General features: G+C 39.9%; 1 protein-coding gene across 2 annotated transcripts in view; it reads right to left on the bottom strand.

Moving 5' to 3' along the window:
* Positions 1 to 1,009: 1,009 nt before the first annotated feature.
* The window catches only part of CTSC (cathepsin C), a 37,106-nt gene continuing 19,594 nt past the window's right edge, over positions 1,010 to 18,521 (bottom strand). For both annotated transcript variants that reach the window (XM_035009414.1, XM_035009415.1), the window contains exons 3-7: positions 17,933 to 18,099; positions 13,236 to 13,385; positions 8,889 to 9,004; positions 3,093 to 3,224; positions 1,010 to 1,764 (exon numbers count right to left, since the gene is read on the bottom strand). In XM_035009414.1, the coding sequence (XP_034865305.1) occupies positions 1,262 to 1,764; positions 3,093 to 3,224; positions 8,889 to 9,004; positions 13,236 to 13,385; positions 17,933 to 18,099 (1,068 nt within the window). In that variant the 3' untranslated portion in view covers positions 1,010 to 1,261. The remainder of the gene's footprint in view (positions 1,765 to 3,092; positions 3,225 to 8,888; positions 9,005 to 13,235; positions 13,386 to 17,932; positions 18,100 to 18,521) is intronic.

The following is an 18,521-nucleotide window of genomic DNA, read 5'->3' as shown; positions in this document are numbered from 1 at the left end:
CTCTGCCTGCCATTCAGTGCGTCTGCTTCTGAGTCACCATGTGGTGAGAGAGTCAAAGGTATGTGGCAGTGCGCCAGGACACCCAAGAAGCCACACCTTACACATGGGGCATATTCCAGCAAGGAGAGAAAAGACGTCATTGTAGTGAACTGCAATACAAAAAGTCCACGAGGCTTCAACAGACAAAACTCTGACACTTAACATGTGAAATTTCCAAGGATACACCTAGTATCTCCAGTCATTTTTGATTTTTTTGGTGGAAAGGGCTGAGACTCAGTCTCTAAGGCACTCAAGGAGAACTGAACTTAGATCTCGGTTCTACCCGGACCCAGTCACTACCTGTGTGACCTGACCCGAGTCACGTGCCCTTTTCCAAGCTAATCATTCTTTTGGTGCAAAGAGAGGAATATATCCCATGAGCTCTACAGTCCCTACCAGCTCCAAGAGGCCTGTGGATTTTGCTTATGTTTTAGAACTCCGACCACCTAATCTGCCTGATTGTCACATCATTTCTAATAGATGCCATCTGTTTAACTCTGCAAAGAGATTTCGTATCACTGTGAAATATCCCTTGGAGATCCAAGATCAGCCCAAATCTAAACTGTTAACTTCCCACTAATTAAGTTACAAATGCTCACCCAGTGAGGGCTGACCAATACTTCCAGATGCAAGATACACCAAAAGAAAGTTTAATCAATATCCAGATCTTTATCAAAACTAATTTCTCTTTTTGGCCTCTAGCTCATCAAATATCCATGGAATAATTTTAGGGTTAACTAGTCATTATTTGAGTATACCCCTTATCATAAAGGTTTATAGTTTGTTTTTTTAATTGAAATACACTCAAATTCTTTGTTTTCAAAATACTTATTACATAAATAATAACCATAAGTCTAACTGAAAGGGTCAATGGAGAAACCTGTTAAGCACACATATGAATTCTATAATCTCTATCACCTGAACACTTATAAAAAACTTTAAAAACGTAATAATCATTGCCATATTGCGATTTTTTTTTTATTTTAAAGATTTTATTTATTTGAGAGAGACAGAGAGTGTGCGTGCACTCATGAGCGGGAAGGCAGGTGCAGGGGAGGTAGAGGGAGAAGCAGACTCCCCGCTGAGTGTGGGACCCGACCTGGAGCTTGATCCCTAGACCCTGAGATCATGACCTGAACCAAAGGCAGATGCTCAACCGACTGAGTGACCCAGGTGCCCTCCTCTTGTGACTTTTACAATTTAAAAGGCTGGGAACTGCTCCCTACAATTGAGGAACTGGTGTGGCTGCCATGGCTATGCTCTCAATGGCACACTCATCGGTTCCTCTGCGGATCCGGAAGTAACCATTCTCACCCCAACTGGTGCCCCAGCTGTTTTTAACAATCCAGTAATCCATCCCAGAGGCTGCATCAGTGCCATAGCCCACCAGCAAAACGGCATGATTCGTGAGCTCAAAGGGATTGAAAGGGTCTCGCAGGCCCGTGTGGTAATAGATCCCTGTGCGGTAGTGGAAGAAGTCATCATAGACTTGAAAAGCAACAGCCATGGGCCCATGATGGACCAGCTCGAGCTTCATCAGGGCCTCATTGCAGCCCCCATAGAAACCTCCCACATAGTGGTACTCGGAGGAGTAATAACGGAGGCAGTCCTTCTTCGGTTTGCACGGAGAATCAGCGCCTGTGTAGGGGAAGCAGGCCTCTTCCACCAGCCCAAAATCTTGGGCATATTTTCCTGCGATGAGGTACGGGAAGCCACCTTCACAGCCTGAGGAGGAATAACACACACAGTTATTATTACTCCTCTATTAGAAAGGGGCACAGAAGAAATGGTCCCATTTTTCTTTTTTTTTTTTTTTCTTTTCTACTCCATTAATTCTTTGTTATACTCAGGAGTTGTTCTTAGCTTAAATGCTACTTCGTTCATTCATCCATAGCCCTCTAGCCAACTATCCTCTCATCCCCATCTCATGAACGGACAGTTATTTGGCACCTGGTGTGGTAGGTAACTATAGCATAGTGGTTACATGGGGAGGCTCTGAAGCCTGACCATGTAGGTTCAAATCCTAAACTGTGGAAAGAATTTAACTTCTCTGCACCTCTGTTCACTTATCTGTAAAATATAGATAGGACTAGAACCTTCCTTGTAGGATTAAATTAGTTACTTCATGTAAAAGCAATAAAAGTTGGCTACTATAATCATTATTAAATAGCCAGACACCACAACATGGCTCTTCCTGAAGGAAGTCTTCTTTGACCACCTCCTATGAACAAGGTCTAAATCCGGTCCCCATCACCCTCCCCCAGTCCTTGCCGTATTATACATGTTCATAATCCTATATTTTTTCTTCAATGTTCCTTTAATTAATTTCTCCTTTACTCACTTCAGTCTAAGCTTCATGAGGGTAAGGACTGTCTTTGATACTCAATCCCCAGGGCCTAGAAGTCACACTGTTGGTGTTTAATAAATATTTCAGAAAGATTAAAAGGCCCAATGGCAAATAATCATTCCTAAGCAGTTTCACTTTCTAGTGGCCAGATCTGGGGATGACAGCAGAAAACTTTAAAATGAGAATGTTTTGCTCTAAATCAATTGCAGCTGGGCTTTCTGCATCATTACACAGGGCCTGTTCTGAAAGCCCAAGGACAGAATTGTCACTTTCTCATAGAGGGAAACCAGTGTGAGTGTGGTTTTAATATGAATTTGGTTTTGGAGTGAAACTTTAGTTGGAACTGAAACTCTAATGTTTAGAAGCTATGTGGCCTTCAAAATATTATAGAACAACTTCATGTCTGTCCCCTGTTAATAAACAGGGATATCTACTTCTCAGGGTTTGGGGCGTTGTTGGATAATGTACATAAAAGGCTCCAAAGAGCTAGTGCTCATTCAATACATAGTAACTACTGACATTTTGCTGAATGGTGCAGTGAATTCCATGAGAACCACTCATTAGTAAGTGATAAAGCTTGAACTCCAGAACTTGCACCCACGTGCTCCGACTCTAGACACAACGCTTTGTACTACACCATCCTTTTACCTTTGCCGACAAAGGCAAACTGCACCCCGGTGAACAGTGCCTGAAATATAACACTCACCTTGAGCATACTGGCTGCAAGAGACCACCTCCTGAGGACTCAGGATTGGGGTGTGCGTGTTGTTGGTTAGTATGCGGAGTCTTGCTTCCAGCATACCCATAGAAGCAAACGAGTAGCAGCTTCCACATGATGCTGGTGATCGAAAGGAAAGATATGTAACCGAAGGGAACTTTGAAGCACTTGCAAAGAAACACAGACAAATCTGAGTGGAGAGATACAGTAATATATTTACATTGAGTGTTGCTGTTGTTGTTCATGAGGATCAGCCCAATATAGAAGATTCAATGGACAAATACTGTTAACCTTATAGGCAAACAAAGATCTCAGCTTTTTCACCAGAAGACAAATGTTACTACATGGGGCTTTCCTTGAGACTATTTTAGGAGGCAAAACAAAACAAAACGAAACCCAAAAAACTCCTCTGGTCTCTGTAAAGCATTTGATAGTATTCTTGATAATGAAGAAATAATATAGGTCCACAGCACGTGGAGCCTTTCAGTTCAGAGACAACTATGGAGGAATACATGTGAGCTGAGCTTTTCAGTATCTCAAGAGCAGCATTTTCTTTCTCTTTTCTTTTCCTTTTTTAAAGATTTATTTATTTGAGAGAGCAAGCAAGCGAGCACACACACATGGCAGGGAGGGGCAGAGGGAGAGAGAAAAGTGGACTCCCTGCTGAGTGCAGAGCCAGGATTCGGGGCTCTATCCCAGGACTCTGGGATCACAACCTGAGCTAAAGTTGAGAGTCGGATGCTCAACTGACTGAGCCACCCAGGCGCCCCTCAAGAGCACTATTTTCTAAAGCTACTTGTTGGGGGGAACGAACCCGAAGAATGGCTCAGGTATGGGCATATTAGAAAAAGTTCAATTTACCCACGGTCCAGGAGGCAAAATATAACAAAGTCCAAGAAAGGTAAGAGATTATAATTATAAATGGTGAGATTAAAATTATAATGATGGATATGATATTTAAGGTGGCCAATGAGGAAGTAAAACTAAGGATGGAGGTAGTGAAACTGAAAACAGACTGGTGCTAAGGGAAAAAGGGGAAGAGCAGTGCAGCTGTGGTTCCCTGAAAAGTGTCCCCCGGAGTAAAGAAGAACATGAAGAATAGCTGCATGGAGGTTGGGGAGCAGGGAAAAGAGAACTGCTTTAATACCTGGATGCTCTGTTGAAGACAAAATAAATGTACTTAAGAAGCACATGCTAGGAATATAGTTGCTATTTCAAGAGAAGGAAGAATGTTTTATTATGAGGTAATTTATATATGGACAATATTATCTTTCTGTGTTTCCTCAACAGATGTGGGTAAATACATACATACATTTAAGAAAATATGGCATGCATGTAACAAAGCTGGGATTTCAACTTGTTATAATTCTAGAAAAAAAATGAACATAATTTTAATATCTCTATTACTATAGAGCCTCTTTTACCTCTACCACTGATATAAATCCTACATGGAGATATGCTTGTACCAAATCCAAACATTGGTATTAAATGTAGTTATACACAATTGATGTTATTCAATGTACTAATATATTATTTACCAAATTTGAATGGTGAGCACTCCCTTATGCACATACAATAAGATTAATAGCATTACATGAAAAAAAATCATCCTACGTAAAGAGTGTGTTGACTTTGTTCTCTTTAATAAATCTGAATTTAGTAATTTAGTACTGCCTTCCTTAGAGAGAGAAGTATTCAAAAGAACACAATGCATTAGAATACCATCAGGGCACTGTTTTTCCCTTCCCTAGGTAATGTCGATTCATGCTTCTCCCTGAGTGCAAACGAAAGCCAGGACACTGTATGCTCAGCCTCCAACATCCTAAACTCTTCCTGAATTACTTATCTTGTTTTCCTCAAACTAAACTGTGAATTTCCTTGAGCATACATAGGACATGTGCCTTCTTCATCTACGTGCCTGATGCAATGAAGAAACTCCATGTATGTTTATAGAAAGAAGACTCAAATTATGAACAAGTACACACATATTTACATCCAGGAAAAAGAGTGACTTCATTGGAAGCAGTCAACCTTTCCTTGTTTCTAAGCTATCAGGGAGGCAGAACCTACTGGGAGCCCTCTGGCGATGTTCAACACCACCACAGGTCCTGGACTAGGGTCTATCAGAGTTCAATTACCCTTCATCTCTCCCATTTCAGATGTTCCCCAAACTTCTCCCTATAAATAACTCAGATTTATCCATACCTTCTACTGCTTTTGCTGCCAAGAGATCACCTAAATTATGAAGATTAGGACAAACGCTTGGGAGAGGATCTTGAATTCATCTAGTGTACTACTGACTTGATAATGTATACACGGAGACTCAGAAAGAAGCAATGACTTGTCCAAAGTCCCAAAACTAACAGATGGCAGGTGCTAGTGGCTAAGTGTCTCCTAATGCAGCTTGTGCTTTTTTCAGTTCATAGGTCTGCATCTACTTTAAAGAATTTTCAAATTTTCTTCCCCATCATATAGTCACTAAACATGCCAAAGTTAACTGGCACATTTTGTTTTTGGAACCATCCAAGTAACACTATCCTTGGGAACCCCTCTTTCAAATGATAGTGTCAAAGAACTAGATCAGCAATAGTAAACTGACAAAGCCAGTGTTCCTTTCATGTGCCTTCTAATAAATAACCCCCCAGGTATCTGGAAATGGCCCCATTTTGGTCATCCAGCATTCCTGGACCACGGCAGCCACAGAAATAATTGCTCTTGCTACTAAGCATGGAACCCTCCTCATCTGACCATCCAGCACCGTGGGAGGGTGAGGCCACGTGTACATCCAAGGACTCAGAATGTGCTGTGAACAGAGAAACCAGGGGAATGAGGTAAAGAGATGACCTTCCTCAAGCCACTAATGTTCCCAGAAGGTGTCAGGTGCCAAGGAAATTAATGCCTCTTTTCAAACAGTCAAGGCCAGAATGTAGATTGTAAAAGGACTATTATCCCTTAAGAAGACTACAGCGTAATAAAGAATAAGGGAATCTGACCCAGACAGAGGTCTGCAGTAAATACATTTCCACAGTCCCCAATAGGTAAACATGATTCTCACGTGGTTTAACAATGTTCGGCTGCAGCTCCCCACAGGGGAGAGCATGCTGAGCTAAGAGTAAGGAATTGGGAGTCTTCATCCTCAGCCCGTCACTTGGCCGTGGGACCCTGGGGCACGTCACTGGACCTTCCTGGCATCTCTTTTTATCTTGTGTGTAACATGAACAGTGTGGAACAGAGTGTGAGGTCTCTGCATTCCAGCTCTAAGGGTACAGATGATATTTAGAACAAGGCTTAAATGAACTAGAGTTTAGGCAGTAGGAAAACACTGCACTTCCTAACTAATGTGACCTGAGAGACACTCCCCCTCTCTCCTGAAGATACAATCATAAATATAGACAGCATAGTGGGGAGAAGAACCCAGAAAGCCCGAATCTTCCAATTTCCTAGCTTCTCCTCCCTCTCACACTTGGAAGAGATCTAGCTACATGGCTGGTGCTTAAAGCTGCTTTCAAGTGTAAAGGTAAAACCTCATTTGTCCTCCCAATATTTCTTTTTTTCCTTAATCTTGATTTGCTCTCTGAATACAGAAAAGTTGTGAATTCCCTTAAGTTGGGTAATTCTGAATTCTGGGTTTTCTAGAATGCTGGTGTTCCTAAAGTGAGTGGAAATTTCCAAGTAGCCCTGTATTTAAGAAGAGAAAATAACTAATTTTTCCCCAACCTAAAGTAAAAAAAAACAAAAGGAAGTCAAAAGAGGAACCTTTAAAAATTGCCCATATCTGTACGAATCAGATTTATAGCACTCAAACAATATGGAACATCAGAGACAATAGCTTTTGCCAAGCTACAAGAAAACCAATGTCAAAGAATTTGGCTTTAAAAAGTCTAATTTCTGGTGCCTGGGTGGCTCAGTTGGTTAAGCAACTGCCTTCAGCTCAGGTCATGATCCTGGAGTCCCGGGATCGAGTCCCGCATCGGGCTCCCTGCTCAGCGAGGAGCCTGCTTCTCCCTCTGACCCTCCTCCCTCTCATGTACTCTCTCTCATTCTCGCTCTCTCAAATAAATAAATAAATCTTAAAAAAAAAAAAAAAAAAGTCTAATTTCTGCCCCCTGAATTACTGTCTTGTCACCAGTCAATTGTATCTTTCGGGAAGTGAGTGGAACTAAACTTCTCTTTTGACCTTCTCCCATGCTCCTGATGAATTAAAAAAAAACATTTTATTAAGTATTTACCCTATGGTATTTTAATATTTGCTTGCAGATCTTGCTAAACTGCAAGTCCCTAGGCCGAGAGCCATGCCACAGTCGTCTTTGTATCCCCAGCCATTAAAAAAAATCTTAACACGTTAGATGCTCTATAAACACTCTGTAATACAGCAAAAGCAGCCACGTGCCAGGCTCTCAATAATCAATGCTTGACATGCATTATTTACTTAATCCTGTCAGATAGGTACAGGGAATCTGTTTGATGACAGAGTAAATTTTAATCCTCTCTTAACATCAACCCTTTAATTTCACTTCCCATTCATTCCTCAATTACCTTCAAAGTTCTCTCACTTCCTAACCCTCCTTTCCAAAGAAGCTCTCCCCAGGAAAGGAAAGGCAGGGGAGAATTTTCAGGATCCATAATTTCTCTAGAGCTGAAGAGTCCCAGAAGAACTTGTAAAAGCAAAGACAAAGAGATGAGATCTCTGATGTCATCTGTAGGACAGAAATGCAGCTCTCTGGCTGCTCCAAGACCTGCTCAAAGCTCCACATGCTCAGAACACTTGGCAAGAATTCAGTGAGCATGGAACTGAAGGGCTGGTGGTGAATGCTGAGCAGTCAGAGGGACTGATTATCACTGAGTTTCTAGGAAAGGGGAAGGACAATTTATCTTTGGGTGTTATTAATTTATAATCCTCTCAGGAGACACTAATCAGAATGTTTCCAGACAGCAAATACTACACCTATTTTATAGTAACAAATAAGTCATGTGTACTATAATTATCTTCAAAATGAGCTTAGAATAAACCTGAGTATGGTATAAATGATTCTCCAAGTCACTGTTGGCTAAAATTTAGGATAACAAGATAATTTGCTATCGAGTACTATTAGAAGAAGAGTTATTAAATCTACTCATACTGGATCAAATTTCCAAAAATAACAGGTAAAATGCAATTAGAGTGATACTTTTGGTAAATCTGGGCTGTGCAAGGCCACCATTCAGGAAGCGGAGTTAATACTTAGCACTGTATGTCATGTTCTGACATAAAGTGAATTAAAAAGGTCCTTAACAGCTCAAAAAATTTGCTTTACCAGAAAAAAAAATTTAAAGGATCCATTTTTCTGGGCTCTTACAGTAACTAAAAACTAAAAGATGGGGGCCAGGGGGAGGTGGAGAGTGGGCGGACAAGTAGCAAAGAAGGATTCCACCAAACCACTTGTAGAAGGAATACCAATTTTAATTCTATGCAACCCTTTGTTTCTACATGAGTCTCTCCTACTGGGGAGGGCAGAGGAGTTTGTCTTACCTATTACTGATTAATTTCATTAGCTAGCTAGAATGTATTTTGAAAAGGATACTCAAGAATGCTGGGCTCAGCTGGAGAGATTATCTATTATCCAAGTCTATGATGGATACAAAAAGGAAGAGGTGGCCGTTGGCCATATATATTCCGTTTCTTTACTAAAGTGGATCATGCCTGTTGCATCTCTGTATCCCCAGAATCTACCCAAGAGCCTGGCACATAGTAAATGTTCAATAAACATTTCAGAATGAATAAATTAAAAATCAGACTTTTTTTACCTTGGTTTCGAACAGGACTAACAAAATTGGTACCATGAACGTTTCTCCAATCCCACGACGCTGGCAAACGTAACATCTTTTCCTGTAAGTCAGTGGTCAGGGGTGCGGGTCTGGGCCTGGGATGGAAATACACATCTGACTTCAATATAGAGTCTTTCCATTGAGGATGACTTCCTCACCTTTAATTCTGTGACTTCAGCTATGTGGCTGCCTAGAATCTAGATTCAGGCCCAAAAACCACTTGTCTCATCAGTTTCCATTACACAACATGTCCATTATGCAATGTGTCAATTATACAACTAAGTTTTTTTTTTTTTAAGATTTTTTTTTTTTTTTTTATTCATTTGAGAGAGAGAATGAGACAGAGAGAGAGAGCACGAGATGGGGGAGGGTCAGAGGGAGAAGCAGGTTCCCCGCCAAGCAGGGAGCCCGATGTGGGACTCGATCCCAGGACTCCAGGATCATGACCTGAGCCGAAGGCAGTCGCTTAACCAACTGAGCCACCCAGGCACCCTACAACTAAGTTTTGTCAATGGCTTTCATTATCTGTGTCTTTTTCAGGATCTATTAACTTTCTTCTATGAAATGACACTGGTTCTGTCCATCACAGAGATGCTATTTTAAGTATGCTTAAATAGCTGCATTTTCTTAAACAGATTTTGGCCAAGAAAGTAGACACATGGGAAGTTAAAGATGGCCTATGAAGGAAAAGAGAGGAACTACCGAAGTTTGACTCAGGAGATGGTTGGTAGTGATGATGCGGCAGCTGGAAAAGAAGGGAAGCAGGCACAGAAATTAGAGGTCTAAGTATAAAGTAGACTGACCAGCTCTATCAACAACAGACAAAAATGCTTCATCATTATCGACCTGCAGCCTACACAATATGGTTGCAAAGTAAGACATGAAAAGCAGAGTTGCCTGGAACGATGGATAGACACATTGTCTGGAAATGAGAAAATTGTTCTACAAGCTTCTCCGTATTAGCAATGAAAAACAAACAGCATTCCAGCTCTAGACACACTAGACTTCTTGGGTGCTTCCCAAGTCGGCTACATGACTTCAGTGTTCCAGGTCTTTGTGCTGCTCCCTTTATCGAAACTGCCTGTTGCCCCTGTTTAGAAGAAATCCCTTCAGGAGTTTTTCCCTCTTAATTTAAGGACTGCTCCCACAGCAGCCTGGGCTCACCAACCCCCAAGGAAAACTCACTCCTAGGCTCCATCAACTCTGTAGTTAGGACACTACTATTATACCCTGATAATGTGTATCTTTCTGATCCTGTATCTACTTGGATTTCTCATTCAACTTGGCAATAGCCAGACTGCACTGTTCTAACTTTTCAGTGGTTATCCTGTGATTTATATCAGGTTTCAATTTAGTCACTGGTAAAGATTCTTTCTGGACTTCTTTGTGTCCTCTGCAACTACTCCCAAGGAGCTCCCTTCCTCACATGCTTTAGAGAGGCTGTAAGTCAAGGCTAGGACACAATGGAAGGGAGCTAAAATAGAGGGAGAGAAAAAAGAATCACATATTAATAGCCATCATAACCTTGAGAATTATAAAAATAGCACATTCCATACAGAAATGTCAACTTTCACTAAAATATTAACTAAGCCAGGGACATTGCTAGAAGCTGTATGTGACACAGAGATGAACGTGAGGTGATATTTGGCGGTGATATTTGACCATATGAAGGACAGCATTAAGAGACACGAAATAACAATTAGAATCACAAATAAAAAGAAGTTGTAATGTTATAAAACATACAACTTGGATAATACCCATGGAATAACCAAGGTACATAAAAAAGCTATGCACCATGAAAACTGTATACATAGGGCAAGGGAAAAATCAAACCAAGAAACAAATCTTGGATACTTCCTTTAAGATTTATAAGTAAAAATTAGGGTATGAACAATTTTAGAACTGAATAAAGAGTTTCTGCGATCTCACACTGAGAGGCCAAAGATTTGATCAATCAACAGATATTAACCAATTGTCTTGTATATACTTAAGAATACACTAAGTAATTTGAAAGATAAAGAAGGAATTGAAGTTTGGTAGCAAAATGTAATTTCAGAGCAGGTATCTTAGGGTCATACTGACCTCCTACAAGTGGTTTCACCACTTACTAGTTGTGTGACATTTGTCAAAGAGTTTAACATCACAAAACAATCAATCTCGATGTGAAAATGAAGAGTGAAAGAGGAACTGGTGAGACAGACAAGACTGCAAACATTACCGGTACACTATATATAGGCTCTTAATCATTTGGGTCTAGATTCTTTAAGAATCTGGTGAAAGCCCTGAACTCAGGGAGATGACCATACCCAATACATTTTTCTACACTTCTGGCGGTCTCAATGACTCCCTAAACCTCACGTTAAGAATCTTTGAGAGATTCTATAATGTCACTGGATTCTTCTAAGAGGACCAATTCATATACAAAAATGCTAATGAAAACCAGGCAGCCAGACCACAATGTTTGCTTCGGTATTTCCCATTTCACTCAATTCTATCTTCGATCTTTAAATTTCTATGGAGCCTTAGCCTTAAAAACAGCCCTTCATAAAGCTAGCCCTTCCCTAAAACAAAAGTGGTTGGGTGGAGGGCGTCAAAGGTAAAAGCAGCATGGCCCATGATGCATTGCCAAGCAATCGTGTCTAAGGCTCAGATCTTTCAGGTGGGAGCTCCAGGACCAAATGTTGACACCTCTTCCTCTCACACTCCTTTGGATTTTCACTGAACAGTTCTTGACTTTCTGTCTCACACATGCACAGTATAACTCCGTCACTTTAGCAAACCTGAGAAGAGACACAACATGCTCCCTTTCCTAATTTCCATTAACCAGAGCGTCCCATGGACTAGAAATTCCTTAGAATACACTTTGAGAAATACTGTATGAGATTCTTTTGAGAAAGGGGCAGAATAATGAGAGAATGCTATCAGTTGAGATAGGAAAATTCCCCATACAGCCTCGTAGTTGAAAAATGTCAGAACGTTAGGATTATTAGCCTGCAAATGTAAAAGTTAGAAATGTATTTTAGTTAATTAATCAATTAGTGGCCTGTTCAAACAAAATCTGAACCAAAAACTCTATAGATATTAAGAAATAATCATTGTATTCTCTGGAAACTGGAAAATGTTTCAATTTAAGGGAAAGAGGGAAAATAGGGCGCCTGGGTGGCTCAGATGGTTAAGCGTCTGCCTTTGGCTCAGGTCATGATCCCAGGGTCCTGGGATCGAGTCCCACATCAGGCTCCCTGCTCCTTGGGAGCCTGCTTCTCCCTCTGCCTCTCACTCTCTCTCTCTGTCTCTCATGAATAAATAAATAAAATCATTAAAAAAAAAAAAAAAGAGGGAAAATAACCTGCCTAACCACCTTATTGAGTCCCAGTGACTCCTTATTGGTTTCCAGTTCTCTGCCCTTTGGTTATACCAATTTCTCCCGGAACAGGACTATCCTTGGCCACTTAACCCATGTTAAGGGACCATATATTCTGATAGATCCAGCTATAGTTTGGAGGAAATTTTTAAAAACCTGCCAAATTCCTGACTATATAAATTCAAGGTATTTTTGACCCCATCTCCTAAAGTAAGAAGTATGCCATGGGGTATGTAAGCTAAAGATGGTAAGTGTCAATTCTGGCTGAGGGTAGTAAAGGTACATTGATGTATAAGAAGCAATTTTTTTGCTGGACCTTATAACAGAGAGGGTTTTGAGATTTTTACAGGTGACAAATCTGACAGTTATTGTAGGCAATGTGTGGGATACGTGAAGCAAAGGGAGCAGCATGAATAGAGGTAACTTGAAAGCAAAGATTTTGGTAATTGTGTGTCATCGTGCTTGAAAACAAGTCATGGTACTAGTATAGGCATGGCCAAATTTAGATGGCTTTGGTTACCAGGTTAAATGTATTCACAAGATAACAGGTAGTGGCACAGCCATAGCTGGATACAGGAAGGTGAAACTAGCATTTTAGAGAATGGCTGAGAATGGGGGCTGGAAGGGAAAGAGACCCAACAGACAGGACTAGAGAGACAGGTTGTGGAAGGCTGATCCATAATGCAGCACAGAAATGACAAAACCCTACACTGGTGTATAGAAATGGCCAGGGAATGATGGAAATGGCAGATGCTGTGAAAGCAAGACCCATAAACAGGACTCAGAGAGCACCAGAGATCTATGGAAAGGAGAGGGAGACAGTCGGAACAAAGATACCCTAAAAAGTTTAGGTTGCAATGACTAATAAAATGGTGGGCAAACCAGGGAGAGCAGGTTGGAAGGGAGGGTGGCATTCAACACAAACAGCTTTATTAGCGAAGTGATAAAGGGATATGCTTTATTACCTTGGGATTCTCCGGCCACCACCTCTCCTCATCATGTCTCTCAGGGTGAGAGTCTCATATTCCGTGTATCTGGTTGCAGTCCAAGACTTCTGAATGGTATTGATCGCTTTCACAAACTCGTGGTTATATTTGTAGAGCTTATTAGAAGAGCTGCCAACAAAAATAAGGTAGCCTCAGTTACCCTCTTTATTGATGTAATTGAAGGTAATATATATATATATATATATATATTTTTGGTAATGCAACTGAACCACTTTATTCAAATCTCCAAAATAATCTTTATTCTACATTTTTAGTATATCAGTGGGGGGGGGTCATATAATACTGAATTTCTATAACAGTCAATGGTATAGTCAAACATCACATGTTCGGAACACAAAATTTAGATAAACTGAAATGATCAGATAAAATAATCCAACTTCAGAAAACAAAAACCAAACTATTAAGGATCCCTGAAATATTCTTAATCCTCATGAAACTTCACTGGACTCAAGTCATTTTGTAGTGAGGCATTCAGAGTATGCCCCCAATATCCCACCTCAAGAATCCTTGGGAGCCATGAGTAACTGCATCAGACTCTCTAGCAATAAATGTAATCAATTTTTGATCTGAAAAATCCCCTTAATCTGGCTCTAAAGTTATCAGGCTTCTGAAATGCATCCTCCTCCTTGATCTTCATATTTCAAACAAACTGTTGTTTATAGTAGTTTCTGTTGACATCTTTTGTTCAAACAAAAGTCAGTTTTTCTGGCACCAAAGCAAATTTGGGTTTGGTTCATACATGAAGAGACAACTTATGAGGAGGGTCCAAAAAGCATCCTTCACTGTTGCCTGAGGAGAGGCACACCTATCCTAACAGCCTGGAATTGGAATGACTCCTATAAAAATAAAAATTCAAGTTAACTAAGATGTATGTATAAGGATGCTCAATGAAACACTTTTATAATAGTGATAAGTTGTGAATAACCTAAATAAATGTTTTAAGATAAGGAACGATTAAAGAAATAATGGTACTTCATTTACTATCTAGTTTATTCAGTAAAAATGTACAGAACATCATTCAGTGTGTGACTATTACTTAAGGGAAACCTCACTAAAATGGAGTAGGGAGGTTGGCAGGGAAACTAGCTCTCATGTCCTACCACTCTTCATCAGTTACAAATCCAACAGGAAGATAGGGACCTTGCATGTGGATACTTCTTTGCTATCCCAGTAAGAGGAAGAGCCCAGCCAATGAGAGATAGTCACAACTTTCCCCTGGACATAGTCCAGCCAATGAGAGATCGCCACAGCTCAGCCAATGAGAAGCCACTATACTTCCAACTCCCAGTTGGTTCCAATGGACTTTTTGTTTATAAGAGCCTTCCCAACTCCCACCTTTCCTCTATAAAAAGAGTCTGCTTCTCCTTTGTTCTGCAGCTTGGCCTACAGTTTTTGCCTTAGCTTGCTTGTTCCAGTTGCAGTTCCCTGCTATTCCCGAATAAAACCATATTTTGCTGGTAAAATAATTGGCAGTTTTATTTTTAATGTTAACAAGTGATATGGAAGAGTGTTCACACCACATTAAATAATAAGGCAGGATATCAAAGAAGTTTATGTCATTTGCAACCACGTGGATGGAATGGAGAGTATTATGCTGAGTGAAATAAGTCAATCAGAGAAAGACATGTATCATAATGACCTCACTGATATGAGGAATTTTTAATCTCAGGAAACAAACTGAGGGTTGCTGGAATGGTGGGGGGTGAGAGGGATGGGGTGAATGGGTGATAGACATTGGGGAGGGTATGTGCTATGGTGAGCGCTGTGAATTGTGTAAGACTGTTGAATCACAGACCTGTACCTCTGAAACAAATAATACATTATATGTTAAAAAAAAAAGAAGAATAAGATAGCAGGAGTGGAAGAATGAAGGGGGGAAAATCGGAGGGGGAGACGAACCATGAGAGACCATGGACTCTGAAAAACAAACTGAGGGTTCTAGAGGGGAGGGGGGTGGGAGGATGGGTTAGCCTGGTGATGGGTATTAAAGAGGGCACGTTCTGCATGGAGCACTGGGTGTTATACACAAACAATGAATCATGGAACACTACATCAAAAACTAATGATGTAATGTATGGTGATTAACATAACATAATAAAAAAAGGATATCAGGGAAGTTTAGATAGAATTAACCGTTTTGTGAAATTTATATTATAAATACTCTTTTTTAAATGCCAAAAATGGTTATCTGAGTGACAATGCAGGATCACCACCTTTCTCCACCCTCTACAATTTCTACAATGCAACCTTTCTAACTTTGTAATAATAATAATAAAAGGAGAGGACGGCAGGAACTGTGTATCACGTACATATAACATGGCAAACATTATTACCATAGGATGCAAAAAATTATCACATTGGACCTGGGCTTATATCCTTGTTACTCAAATTCGGTTCTTGAGTCCAGTATTAGCAGTAGCACCTGAAAGCCCTCTAAGTATCCAATCCAAACCACCGAAGTCAGAATCTACATTTTAACAAGATTCCCAGCTGAGTCATAGTAACATTAAAATTTGAGAAGGACTGGTTTCCCTGTTATCAAATGTTTGGGTACAGATACAAATAAATCCAACACAAAGAACATGTTTACAAAGCAAAAAGATTGGGGGAGTTGATTAGTCACACAATTCAAACATGTATCAAACCTATGTGCCAGGTGCTAGGAATTACAGAATACACCGTATTATTTCTACTAGAGAAGATTCCGTCACTCAAGTGTGACTCATTATCTAAGACTTTCCAATTATGCAAAGCAAGATACACCTAATCTGAGTATATCTAGCCATACTGTGAACTTTTCTTTCTCTTTTTTAGATGTTCACTGAGGAAGTATTTTGATATAGTCAAAAAACCTGGGAGCACTGAAGATAATAAGAAAAATGTGCAACTATATTCAGAATGTTCATATGTTTTTATCAAAGTTCTTCCCTTCTTGTTGCAAAGTATGAAACCAGAGAAGTACCCTTACTAAAGAGATTTTAAAACTGCCTGTATCATATTTCTGACAACACTCATACAACAACAAAAACAAGTTACAGTTGTTTGTCTCTTTAGACAAGGGGGTAAAATTTTAAATTGTAAATGTATATTTTGAAGTATTTTCTACTGATGAGTCACTATTGATTTTGAAATATTCAAAAAATAGTAACTCAGCCCTACTTCCCTTGCTTTATCACTGACGTCTAGCAAATATCAGACACTGACATGTGCATTATAATAATGACAAGGTAGGTCTTAAACACTTATTTTCAGTGTTTAAGATCCAAGGAAATTAAAAATAACATACTTTACTATGGGATGACAGATCATTAAGAGGTGAAAGGGACCTTGAAGGTAATTTAGTCCCCAATGTTCACTTTATAGGTGCAATAACATAGGTCTGAACACTCCAGCTGGTAGCTTCTTCATTAAATGAGGCCATGTTTGAAATAATCAAAAAGAACACATTAGTACATAGTACCTCCTAAATGGTAGGGTGAAAAGTGAACAGTTTAATAGGAAATGTATTGTTCAAGGATCAAGCCAAGCCAAGCAATTTAAAAGGTAAATTCAAAATGGAGGGGATGTATTAGTTTAGATCTTGGTGAGTACCTTCCCAGACAAGCACAATTTGTCCTCTTTAAACTCTTGTCCCCAACCTCTCTACTACAGAATCATTCACTCCCAGCATGGCCTGGCTTGGGATGATTTATTCATGTGTCCTTTCAAGTGGATTTGACAAACTAAATGAAACAGGAAGAAGTTGCTACCATTAATATCCATTTATCTTTTCCTTCCAAGTGAATAAAATCTGAAATCTCTTGTTTGTGTGGTTCAGTTACTTAAACTGAATCTCACTTAACAAAAACATTAACTGCATGTTGTAAGCTGAATTGTGTCCTTCCAAAATTCACAGGTTTAAGTCCTAACCTCCAGTACCTCTGAAAGTGACTATATTTGGAGATATGACCTTTAATAAGGAAATTATGGTAAAATGAGGTATATGGGTGGTCCCAACCCTTATATGACTGGGTGTGCTTATGAGAAAAAGAGAGCAAGACAGACAGAGGGAGGCCGTGTAAGGACACCAGGAGAAGGTGGCCATGTCAAGTCAGGGAGAGAGGCTTCCCAAAAAACCAAACCTGCTGACACTGATCTTGGACTTGTAGCCTCCAGAACTGTGAGAAAATACATTTCCATTGCATAAGTCACGCAGTCTGGGCTCCTTATGGCAGCCCCAGCAAACTACTACATTCCATCAATACTAAAAATTTTTATTTCGGTTATTCACTGCCTTGTGTAAAATTTATTTCAGTTAGTATCACCTACATTTGTTGCAACATAAACACTTGTATCTACAAGTGTTCTACTACATGTTATCACATGGCAATAATAAAATTATTTTTCTTTATTAGTCATTGCAATTCTATAGTCTCTCATATAAATTTCCTTTAAAGCCATTACTGGTCCATTACTTTCGGAGTGCTGTGAAAAAAATACTTTCTCCTCTCAGTTCCATTACTCAACACCAGTGAATTTTTATAGAACATGGCTTCTGTTTGTAAGTCAAATAAATTTTATATAATCAAAAAAAATTTTCCAAGAACTAATCTAGACACATACTGCTACATACTCTAAAACAAAACTAAATGTATCTCCCACTGGTGACGACTCACTTTTCCCGGAGCCTCTCAGAGTGTGCTGTGTTCACCTTCACTTTCTCAGGGATGGCTCCCATCTTGGTTCCAGTAAAACAAGCCCAGTTCCGGCCCAGCACGTCATGCACCCATCCAGGCAGGGTCTCGTTGCAGTAACTGGTTACTGTGTGACCCTCTTCTTTATACTGCAATCAAAACAGGGAAGGAAACATCAAGTGAATTGATGTTCATTTCTCAGGTCCATTTCCCTGGCTCTCATTCACAGTCAAGATGCTCCTTTTTCATTTCATCTTGGGAACCAGCCTGCCAACCAAAATAAAAACTTCACCCTGAGAGGTTACATTCTGAGAATTTGCCTAGAAAAGGATGCGAAATAAACTTTTCTATGATTACCATCACTGAGCGCCAAACAAAATTTACATAAGAAAACACTTCTGGGAATCAAAAGCAGGGAAAGAAACATTTTTAGAGCATCTGCCACATTCCAGGCATTTTACAAAAGTTCCCTCCTTCAATTCTCACAGGAAGCCTATGAGGAATGAGGCTTCCATAACCCCATTTTACCAGCAAAGGAGTGGAGGCCCAGCTCAGAGAGGCTACAGAACTC

The sequence above is a fragment of the Mirounga leonina genome, unplaced genomic scaffold (assembly GCF_011800145.1).
Source record: "Mirounga leonina isolate KUSES-001 unplaced genomic scaffold, KU_Mleo_1.0 Mir_153, whole genome shotgun sequence".
NCBI lineage: Eukaryota > Metazoa > Chordata > Mammalia > Carnivora > Phocidae > Mirounga > Mirounga leonina.
The sequence above is the reverse complement of the archived record's forward strand: the minus strand, read 5'-3'. Positions and strand labels throughout refer to the sequence as shown.